Here is a 12,756-nt window from a genome sequence, read left to right as displayed (position 1 = left end):
TCCTAAGCCTAAAAGTGCAATGATTTTGTGCAATGACTTTATGTGACATTTTTATGTCTCTTTTTTGTCACGCTTTAAATTGGGCTTATTTTAAAACCTACATATATATATATGTTTGGTATCATTGTTTTCAGAATTTATCGAACTTTTAATGTGATATTGTTAGATTTTCAGATTCGTATTCCATTTTTAAATTATAAACTAAAAAATATCAAGAATTCATGCCCCGCAAGACAAGACTTTTTGCCAGGAGATTTAACCACACCCGGGGCCGGAAATAAAAGACAAAGAGTAGATGACAAAGACAGCTGCTGTACAGGTTTTTAAATGTTCGAAATGCCACACAAGATGCAGATCACGCGGCACGGCAGCAGCAGCAAACCAGCAGCTGATCGAGCAAAGAGGAGGTTAAAAAAAAACAAAAAAAAAAAACAGTTTGTTTCCCATTGTGTCACTGTTTAAGAGGTGGTTTCAGAGGGGCAACTGTCTCCTTGGGGTGCGTTCAGCCCCCCTCTTCACAACATGAGTGGCAGAGAAGCAAAGTGACTGGCGCGTAGTGCAGAAAAAAAGGGGTTTGCGAGCAGGGGGTAAGCCCCCTAGTAAAAAAATAATACATTTTATTTACACAGTGCCTTTCCCAACAACTTCATTATGTAAAAAGCTGTTACAATCCCAAACCTCTGCTACCCATTGCACACAACTTTGTGGGGGTGCATTTTCTAAATTATTAAAATACCTAAACTCTGTGGCCACTGCTGCATACATTCAGCACTGGGCACACTTAAGCAGAGAAAAGGGTTATTATACACTCTTAACATTAAAACATAACAGGGTGTAGGGTAGGGCTAGATGTAGAAAAGTTTAACTGTTTAATTTGACTTGTGACGGAATATGATATTTTACTATTTAGTTACCAGAACTGTCAGATTTCAACATGTGAGATGCAGAAATTATTTATTTTTATGTACTATAACATTTAGCAGTACATTATATAAAAGCCCCTATTACATGTAGAAACCCTGAAACCAAAACAGCATCCCAGCCAAAAAATAGAAGTGTGAGTTTAAATTCAGATTTTTAGTCCTTCTGAATTATGGAATATAGGATATGGAACTGAATTATGAGCCATGTACATCATTTCAAACCTCAATTTTATTTAAGGAACAATAAATAAATAAAGCTAAACATAGTTAAATGAGATTTAAAAGGTCATTTTCAGTTACTTGCTAAAATCGCCTCACGGAGCTCAACAAAAGTGTTTATTGTGCTAGAGAACCATCACAAAAGTAGCAGTCTCAGCTTGCTTCTTCACTGTCAAACCCACTTCCTGGATTGGTTTGGTTCAATCAGAAATGGGTGGTTTGAAGCCAGAACATGGTGCTCATTACTGAGTAACAATGACTGCTAAGCAGATGTGTTCTGCTTATTAGAATTAAGAAAATGACAGTTTAAACCTTTGATGAGGTTTTTCATGTTATAAGGCATTATTTTAAGGAAATGAGAGATCAAACTCTCAGTCCCATTGCCCCTTCCCAAACAGGAAGGAATACAGCTAGGCAATTCATAAACTGCATTCTGGAAAAACAAATTCTTTTCTGATAGTGAAACATAAAACACATCCATAAAAAGCACTGATGCTTGCTGTAGAAAACGTAAAGTTTCATGAAAACAGTTTTGATTACTTTTGAATCTTTTGCACTGCCTTGTCTATGGATGCATGCACACTCACTTCTGGAGATTTCTTTACATACCTGTAAATCCTAAATAGAATAACATGTGTCTCTGCTTGATTCATTCAGTTTTAGTTGTGCCTAGGTATAGTAACAGCTATTCCTTATTGCTCCATACTGAATGCACTCAACACAGAGAGAAATGACACGATTGCCTTGGCTTGAATGCCTTTTGAATCTGCTTCTTCAGCTAGAAGGCATAGAAGCCTAGATATAATCTATAGAACTGTCAATAACAGGAAAGTGTTCATGGCTAAAAATATTTTTATCATGTCTTATAACAGAAAATATAAAGGAATAACTTTCATATAGGAGGTCTGGTCTGTCAGAGATGATAAAATCCATCTATTTACAGAAGAGACACAATAAAATCCTTCAAAATAATGGTAAAAGAAATTATATTTAGCCATCAGAATATGACAATATTAGAATTTGGTATACACAGAAAAGCTAAACAGGAAGAGTAAAAAGGCTACTATTGAAGTACTAAAGCTGATACCACAATACATGATTTTTCACCTGATTTTCAGTCCAAGCATTTTTTTCATGACACACAAACAGACACAGAGACCAACAGCACTCAAGCAGAACTACAATGCACACATGAGTGAACAACACAACAGTGAACAACAAAGGGGCCTTCAAGGAAAGAAGGAAAACAAGGGTTTTGGACAGTGTAAAAAAATGGAAGACACACTTTTCTAATGTTGTAGACATCACAGCTGTCTGCTGGATGTTGTTTTCTTACCTTCATGCAGTGCCATTTTTATTATGCAATTATAAGTATTATTACTCAACAATGATTGGCTGCCAAAATGGGATGACATCAAGATACAGTTTTCAGAAATGAGATTTGAAACAACAATAAAAAGTGAAGAAGGAATCATGTAATCAGTTACCCAATGTAATTCTTAGTTATATAATTTCATATCCTCGTAGGCAATGAGATTAAGCAATCTGATGAGAAATTATGCAAAGTTCTATACCTGTCTAAGGAAAAGAAAGGTCAAATTACAATTTGCACTCAAGTTCAAAGATGAAGCAGAGGTATTGCAAATAATCTTAGCAATACCAGCTAATATGTGGAGGACAGTGAAGGCAGTGTTGCTGCTTAAACAAACACTGTTTCCTCTAGAACTAATTTTATAACCTTAATTAGTAACATAAGAGGTATCCTGAGCAGTATAAATCGTAAAACATACACAAAACTCTACTGGTTTCAAATGATCAAAATATATACATAAAGTATCACACCAAATACAATTATATAATAAGATCTCCATCTAGCAATCATATTCAAATCCATCTTGCCCACCACAAGAAAGGAAGAATAATAATATAGTAAGAGGAAACCAGACAGAAATGCAATGGTTAGCTGGCTTGCAGTGATTAAGCATGGTAAAATGAACGCTTTAAAGATTTTAAAGATTGTTAGTTAGGAGTAGGACTGCAAAAGGTTGAAAAATATCATATCTTTCAATTTGATGTAAATTGAATTTTCTCTGATTTAAAGTAGAACATATCACCACTTTCTAGTAGGTGGATGGTTCATCCAGGAGTATAATGTGGATTGTGAATGAGACAAGCTACTTATAACGAATGAGAATTTACAGTGATACTGAGACTGTTCAAAAAGTAGGTAAAAATTGTAGTCCAATAAGCTTTTGGTAAAAGACATAATCAAAACTGGTGAGCAAGGGAGGATGGTGCTTGACAGCACCTCTTACAAGTCGCATGGAAACAGAAAATTATAGACTGCACTGCTCATGTGCACAAAACAATTTCAAACATACTAGTTTGCAATCCAATGCTCAAAAATATTAAGCAACCTAATCATACAGCTCAAGATGAAGAAAAAGAAGACCATTTTCAATAGGTTAAGACAATTTCAACACTGAATGCTATTGAGTAGGAATTGTATTCGAAAAGACCATTTTAATCAGGTAAAGTCAAAAACATGCAAGAGATAATGTGGATTTCAAAATTAAAAATATAAGGGGTTCACTTGGTGGTAGATTTATGAAAGAGGAATACAACCGAATACTAAATGGACAGCAAAGCATAAAACCTAAATGTATTAGTTTCCACTTAAAAATGTAATTAAATGCCAAATATAGTAAGAGACTGATGTAGCCTTATAAACAGTAATATTGCTAACACTAATGATGTTTGATTTTTGGAACATTTGATAAAAGTGAAATATAAATTCTCTAACTGGAAAAAAATAAATACTTACTTCAATGCCCTGAGAGCAGAACAACAAAATATAGCTTTTACTATTAAACTAATGAGTGTCAATTAAAATTCTTGGTCCCTCTTCTGGTAGTTAGAAGCCATTCAAATACTGTGCAGCAAAGTGAAATTTTGGCCTAGAACAGTGTGAAATAATCAAGTATCAGCAGCAGCTGAAACTACATCTTACTCCAAACCGGAAACACTGTTCAGCAGATGTGCCTACTGACTTTATGACCGGCGTCTTCTGAGGCTAAACAGCTGCAATACACTAGTGACGTCCTCTCTCTATTTATGGGACTGAATGTTGGCTTGCTTTTAATATGCCTTTACCCAAAGTCTAGGCTTTGCTTAAATGTAACCACACTGTGGCCAGAGGTTCTTTTAGATATAAATAAAGAACAAACTCACTGCACTTTACTGAGAAACCTGGAATAATAATAATACATACGCAAAGTAACCTGAAAATTCTAAAAATGTTTCTTAGCTATTCAAGAGAAAAACATTTTTTTTTTCATCTTTCACTGGCTAAGAAGAAATATACAATGCACTTGCATTCTTAGGGAAGAAAAAAGTATCATGTTTTCACCATCAAAATGGGTGTTCTATGTGACAGCTAGTACAAGGCACCAATTTAATCTGGCTGTTGCTGCACTTTGCTTATGGTTTAACTTCTGGACATGAGTCACCTTAGTTTACATTTCTTATCATTCATGCTAGCTGCCTTCTAGGTCTCCATTTTAAACTGCCCTTTAACCCTATTCAATCCTTCCCATTGTCTGGAATAATATTAAAAAGCTTCCTATATTCGCCTATACAGTAATTTGCAGGACATCATTTATTTTTCAGATACCACAAATTTGTTTCTTCTTATTTTCTTAATGTTCACTTCCCTAAAGATATAATGTTATATATACATACATACAAGTATATAATGTTTAAATCTTCTTTTCTTGGGCTCCCTGATTATTTATACATCTGTCCACTGCCTGAAAGCAACTGCTCCAAAACAGAGTCTTGGGAGCCAAAGTCTATTCTGGCTGCATTGGCATTAATGAGAACAGAATCTACATATAAAATGACAGTCCATTATTGAGTGTGTTTACTGAAACACTCAGATTCACAAAGGACCAGTTGACAGCTGCTAATTAACACTAGAAATACCAAAGCCTACGAAAAAACTTGTAGATCCGTCCCACCTTAAATCCCTTCACACTTCTCCATCAGCATCTTTTGTCCTGTAAATGTGTCGATAAGCAGCAAGCAGCCTACTATCACATCCCCCCAACACCGCACAGTTTTCTCAGCTTAAGTCTGTTTACCTGCCTGTCAGTTGCTTAGAGTTGTATAGAGTGAGAAGTCAAGCAAAATGACACCTTTTATAAATACTAGTTATTTGGAACACATGCATATCATGTGTGTTCCATGTCTACAACAATCTATGTAAACATATCGTTAAAACAAACGTTTTTTATGTTTTAGTAATAACTGACAAAATGTAGACATGAAGTGCATAATGTGTGAAGCCTGAAGTCCAAATATCAAATAAACAAAAGGTACAAATATAACAGGACAAGTGTGCTTCTATTCAAGAATATAACTGCAGAAAAAGAACCCGTGTTAAGGTGCGACATTCACACACCTTTGATATGACCGTTTCGGTGGTGCAACGGTATCAACTGTTGACTGGTAATCAAAAGTTCACGGGTTCAACCCCAGATGAGTCAGTTTTGAGAAGTGATGTGCTCTTATTCTTACTTTTTTAGAATAAAAACATACATTTGATTTGAGTCTGTAACAGCCGGTGTAAATTTATGATACTTGTAAAGGTTAGCTTTGTTTTTTTTATTCAGTTTTATTCTCTCAGTCACGTTCATTATCCCACCCCTCCACCCCCCAATCTGACACTGCTGTTTTTACATAAAGATGCTTTATAACAAAGGTAAACTCAGATGATGATGACGGCTCTACATCGGAGAAAGAATGCACTTTTGCCGTCGCTGTACTAAATGTAGATCTAAACACTAGCGTGAAGAGTCACTCGCATACTGAAGAGGCTATAGCTGAAGGTGGAAGATGCTGTCACTGTACTTTGTATATAAGAGCCAGATCGAATGTTATTTACCCCGATTTATTTACTTATTTTCCTAGAGCGTAAAGTCACAAGTAGACTGCAGAGCTTCCCGTGTTCATATACAAAGTACAGCAACGGCAAAAGTGCGATGTGCATTGTTTCTCCGATGTAGAACCGTCATCATCATCCGAGTTCTCCATTGTTATAGCGCATCTTTATATGAAAACAGCAGTGTCAGATAGGGGGGTCGCTGCTTGCTGCTTATCGACACATTTACAGGACAAAAGATGCTGGTGGAGAAGTGTGAAGGGATTTAAGGTGGGACGGATCAATGAGTTTTTTTGTAGGCTCTGGTAATTCTAGTGTTAAATTTCAAATAAATGTGGGATGAAAAGAACATCCTCATGATCACAGGATGAACTGCAAACCATATAAACTTTACTTTGGCTGGGATTTTAAATCAGAACTCTGGAGATGTAAAGCAGTAGCCTTATCTACTATGCTATTCACTGCCCTGATCATGCACTGACTGAAAAACTTCCTTCATCTATTTCTGAATGCAACTTTGGCAATTAAACAGCTGGTGTTAAAATCATTGATCCTAAATTATAAAACCACATCAGGCAATTGACTTTAATTATGTCTGTTATAATTACTACATTTATATCTTCACTGTACAATCATCTCTTATGATTTGTTATCTTGTTGTGTACTACTTACTCATAGTTAGTGCTGGGCGGCATACTGGTTAATACCAAAAACCGTTTTTAATTTTTGTTGCGATATGGATTTTTCTTATACCGCAACAACGGTTTAAATTGCCTAAACAACGTTTGGAACGTGGCGCAGCGGGAAACTGTTTAAGGGGGGCTCTTTTTCACTGCTACACCGCTAAACAGGCATGCAACGGAGTACATGTGGTAGTGGAGATATTGCGCTGTGAAAATGGACAGAGAACATTCTGAAACTGAAGCTGTAGCAGACGATAAAGTTGAACATGATGACATAGAAGAACTTTTGCCAAAAAAAAGGAGTCACGTCCGTTGCCTGGAGATACTTTAGTTTTAAAAGGTCGGATGTGGACCATTATGTTCAAATCTGTGAATACTGTTTCTATACTACTGGATAGTACTGCAAGCCAAGTTGTACTTGTTTTTTTTTTTTTTCAATACAGTGTAATGCACCTGGGTACTGTGTAATAGTGTGATGACATGTTGACTTTATTCTCGACATTTCTAATTGATTCTTCCGTTTATGTCAAGATTAAAGTCAACATGTTGACTTTATTCTCGCAATTTGTTATTGAAGTAGAACATCGTAAACTAAACTTCATCGTAAAATGAATATTTAATTTACTAGATTTTCTCAAACCCCGTCATAAGTTATGTAGCACATTAAATGCTTTGTGTTAAGTGTTCCCCTAGCCATGTCAAATCAGTATGTGCTTCTTAAAGTGACTTCTTCTTGTACTGAGGAGGTGCTGGCAGCGAACGCCGCCCAGAATACATTCACTTCATGATATTCCTGCTCCCTGAACATTTAGAATGCTAAGATAAATACTTGATTTTATTTTTATTTGGTGAAAACTGTGTAATGGTGAATACTGTGTAATGCACCTGGGCTTGAAGTCTTGAAGTAATAGTATTATTACTGGAAGTTGCACTATTATTTATTTTATTGTTATTATTTATTAGTTTAAATATTATGTAGTTTAATGATGGTAAAGTTGTTTAAAAAGTCACTTTAACGTGTCAGTGGACAGAGATTGTTAACATTAACAAAAAGTGTAGTTGGTTTACACAAAAATATTTACCATTTATTCCTTTTCTAAAACATGTTCAGTGCAATACAACTTTTTACTAAGTTTACTAAGTCTAAATGCCTCTTTGGATGGCTGAAAATATGTTGTCAAAATTTTAGTTTAAGTTGTTTGCAAAATTTGTTCAATAAAAAGATTCTATATTTTGACTGCAACTGTCATGCAATGTGATTCCTTCTCTTCATTAGTGCCACCCCCTTGAAAACTATCACTTTATGGGGCCATGCAAACCTGTATTAATACTTGTGTGCACATTAAAATGTTTTTTTTGTACAATGTAGAATTCTCATAACAGTGGAATAGGTTATTTTTAGCCAGTCTACTGCAGTGATTGCAGTGCAAAATGTGGTTAACATCCACTCATGCATGGGGGGGGGGAAAAACGTTGAATACCGTGAAACCGGTATAATTTTGAAAAATACCGTGATACAGAATTTTGGACATATTGCTCAGCACTACTTATAGTGGATATAACATTAAACCCATACAGTGTTTCATCAAAATCCGCTATTAAGGCTCAGCATCTGAAAATTGTACATCCAACAATAATTGAGCTGTTATTGTAAATTTCTTCCACAACATAATCGACTGAATCATCACAACCATACCAAAATGCAGGTACTGTAACGGTCAAACCGTGCATGCCCCTCTCACTAGTTGTCCAGTTTCAATAGAATTTGATCTTGTTATCATTCCTCAACTACTATTGCGTTTTATGCTTACATCTTTGTAATGATATTTCTGTCTCTGAAGTTCATCTGTATTTTCTCCAGTATTTCTTACTCTAGACTCTCATGATTCTCATTATAGTGATATACTTCTCATGTTTTGTAATATTTCATGAAACATCTGTGACATCATGCTTTAAGGTTTTGCAATAATCTTCAATGTGCACAAATTCAAACTGATCACCTTATAAAATGTAAATTATATTCTGTTTACTTCTGATTTAAATTTTATTGCTATTGTCCCATTTTATAATTTTACATACTAATTTTTGCCCTCTTCTTCAATGACTAAGTGTTAATCCCATCTGAGAGGTTGCTGGTTCAAATCCCCCTTACTGCCAAAAGAGATCCTACTCCGCTAGGCCCTTGAGCAGGGTCCTTAACCTTTAATTGCTCCAGGGGTGCTCTACAATGGCTGCCACGGCACTCTTACCCCAAGAGGTATGTGAAAACTAACAAATTCCTAGTACAAGAAATTGTTTAAGGTGAAATAAGGGGGGAAAAAACAATATCTGTTTTTCACACCAATATTACTTTCTATACCATCATCACTTCAGTTCATGATACCTCTGTTTCCATGTTGATGTCAACTATGTGCATGCAACAGAAGTGCCACAAAGACAATGTTATTATGCAGCACATGCAAAATTCAAAGGATGATATCATTAACAGGTGGCACGCAGAAAGGGCTAACTGAGAAACAAAAATGATGTGTAAATAAAAATATAAAAGAGCAAAATTGTGAATTTCCCCTTGGGATTAATAAAGTATCTATCTATCTATCTATCTATCTATCTATCTATCTATCTATCTATCTATCTATCTATCTATCTATCTAAATTAAATAAGAGAGTTAGTTGTAGTTGCACTATATATGCTAAACTGTTAGGAAATTTCTGTTTCAAACACAACAACACTCTAAAAGTATTGTGCGGCAGTGTACTAAAGTAGTTTGAATTTATCACGATATGTTTTAAAACCATACAAGCACAATTTCAGATCTGAAACCTGTTTCAGTACTGCTGCAGTTATTAAAATAACAAAAACTTGTACTCACAGTTTCTTTTACACTGTTTGTATCTGTGTGTACTGGTACAGGTTCTAGCCTGGGATTATATATAGTACATTAAAAGTATTTCAATTTCACCCTTGAAAATTAAGATGAATTATCATGGACAAGGATACAGATGTATGCGTCCATTCATTATTTTTTGATGGAGGGGAATTATAAAACAAGGTTTAAGTCACCTGGGGAACAGATCACAACATACTCAGTATAGACATGAAGTAGTAAAATTTTGAAGCATGCATCACTACAAACTGGAACTGAACAGGTAATTTTGTATGTTCACTATATAAATAGTTACTAAACAAACATGTAAAGCACTGTTAATATAATTAACACCTCTCATGACACCCTCATATTAAACTATTGCTCAACAGTGAATATATACCTGTATCAGCCTCTGTGCTTTTCTTCATGTCCTTATGAAGTTTTTTTGTTTGATCTTCTATTCTAAACAGAAAAAGAAAGAAAAACAATTAAAATATGGACTTTTGTTAACATCAACCTGGAAAATTGAAATGTGAAGAAATTGCAGAGCTGCAACTATCCTCCTGATATGTCTTTCTCATTAAACTACAAAATTTGCAACTAGTGTACAGATGGGCTTCAACTGAACACCCATGGTAAACACATCATCACACCCCCGGCTGGAGGTTGGGAGACCATCTGCAACAAAGATCTTGCATTCTGCCTGCCTCAGTCAGCGCTAACTTGGAGAAGGGAACATTAAAAAAAAAAACAAACAAAAAAAACACAAACATATTTTTGAATGAAGGAGAAAATATCCAATAAAGCAATTTAGTTAAATAAGTTTATAACATTATAAGAATGGACAAAACCACCAATTCTTTGTAACAGTTAAAAATAAAAAAAGGCAGTAAAGTCCGAAAGATTAAACTGGCTTTGACATTCTTCAGATAACATTATATATTTAAATACATTCCAGTTGTTCAATTGGTACCATAAAGCACACTTAACTAGAAAGTTAAATGTTAAATAATATATGCATTATTAAGACAGTAAGTGAATAACATTACATTTTTTCAAGATGGCACACCAGATGTAAAATTTTCCAGTGCAACCTTCTGTTACCATAGTGACATGAGACTTTGTGAGTACATGTTTAATGTTACCTAATTATACGTAATACATGACCATAGTACACACAGAAACATCTTCAACGCAAGTCAATAAACAATTTTTGCAATCAGCCTTATTTTTGTCTACACAAAGAATAAACAGTCAGAATTAACAGGAAAATGTTTCAGCTAATCCAAATAATGAAAATAAAAAACTGCTACACTTTTGATAAAACCAGCACATTTCATTGATGAAGTTAATAACTGTTTAAATATTAGAATGAAAGCATGTTATATATATATATATATATATATATATATATATATATATATATATATATATATATATATATATATACGTTCCCTGTGTTTATATAGACAATAGGACAGAAACAGCTTTGGAAAACTTTTAAGTGGGTCACCTTCAATGTAAAAAATTATCGTATCTCTTGAGCCCAAGATTAATTTTGCACATTAAAACTATTTCTATTTCACCCTTGAGCAATTAAGATGAATTATCATGGACAAGGATGCAGATGTATGCGTCCATTCATTATTAAGGGGGTGGGTGAGCAAAGCGAGCAGGGGACAAAGCCCCCTAGTATGTGTGTGTGATATATATATATATATATATATATATATATATATATATATATATATATATATATATATATATATATATATATATAATAAAAAAAGTAGGGCGTCGAGACATGCTCTTCATGTTAAGATCACAGAAGACACTTAAAAGACCCACGAGACTAAAGAAATTGGCCACGAAGCATCTCGCGGGGACCTTAAACATGAGACTTTGTGCCAAGAGATTGACCCAGGACCGTCTCGCCATGACGTAGAACATGAGATTCTTGCAGAACACGCAATACTTACAACTAAATAAGAGCACGGGCAGCAACACACTCAGTCGTGTTTTGGCTTTGAGCACACACAGATCCAGGGCTCTCAGCGCATATAAAGACAATACATTATAGATGAAATGTAGACAACTAAGCGAAGAAGAAAGCAGCGCGGAGAAAAGAGACTCAAAAGCATTGGACAGACAAAAAAGAAAAATAATGATCTAGGTGCAAATTCAGAAAATAAGGAAAGTAATAATCTGTCTGGAACAAGTGGAATTGAAAAAAAAAAAAGCACATCCAGTCCAGAAGTTGGTGCTACACACATGCAGAGTAGGTTAGAGATTAGGAAAGCAATGGAACTCGAAAGGCTCAAAAAAAAAAAAAAAAAAAAAACCGTTGGCACAATACACATGTGGAGAAAGTTAAAGAATATAAAAGTAGGAAAATTAGAATGTATAAAAAAAGAAAGTAAAGATCACAGTAGCGCAAACAAACTGAAATTATTACTCGAAAAAGGGAAAATAATCACCTCGGACCAGGTGTCACTGAAACAAAAGCAGGATAAAGTGAGGTCAGAAATAAAAGAGTAGAAAACAAAGTAAAACGTAATAAAGAGGTTAAAAAACAAAGGGGCCAAACACATGCAGAGCAGGTTAGAGATAATGAAAACTGGAATTCAAAAGCCTCAAAAAAACTTAGGTGCAAAACACATGCAGAGCAAGATACAGAATATGAAAGCAGAAAAAAACGGCAGTGTCAAAACAAAGAAAGTAAACATCACATTAGCGCAAAGAAAGAGAAATTATTACTCGGACAAACAACGAAAAGGCGAATAGAGATCGAATATATGGACATAGATGATATGTCAGAAGTATGTAAATATTGTTTAAGTCAAGAGAATTTCAAAAACAGAGTTTACATCACATGCATTTATTGGTTACTTTGCAAAAAAAATTATTAACTGTTGATGATGTAGATCACTTTGTCTGTGCTGAAATTCCAAACAGAGAAACCTATCCTGAATTATGGTACAAAGTCATTACACATGTCTCACTAGACCTCATTAAAAAGATTCAGCACATTGGGACTCGAAAGATTCCAAATATTGTTTTTACAGAAGTTCAGAAATAAAAGTGAAACTAATGAAATAGCAATAATTCAAAGAAAAAAA

At 34.6% G+C, this 12,756-nt stretch overlaps 1 protein-coding gene across 2 annotated transcripts in view; it reads right to left on the bottom strand.

Annotated features, from left to right (window-relative positions):
• bin3 (bridging integrator 3) overlaps positions 1-12,756 on the bottom strand; it is a 266,316-nt gene that overhangs the window by 100,828 nt on the left and 152,732 nt on the right. For both annotated transcript variants that reach the window (XM_028806128.2, XM_051935652.1), the window contains exon 4: positions 10,038-10,099. In XM_028806128.2, coding sequence (XP_028661961.1) covers positions 10,038-10,099 — 62 coding nt within the window. The remainder of the gene's footprint in view (positions 1-10,037; positions 10,100-12,756) is intronic.

This window comes from Erpetoichthys calabaricus, chromosome 1 (genome assembly GCF_900747795.2).
Source record: "Erpetoichthys calabaricus chromosome 1, fErpCal1.3, whole genome shotgun sequence".
Classification (NCBI taxonomy): domain Eukaryota; kingdom Metazoa; phylum Chordata; class Cladistia; order Polypteriformes; family Polypteridae; genus Erpetoichthys; species Erpetoichthys calabaricus.
This window is presented reverse-complemented; position numbering and strand designations above follow the sequence as displayed.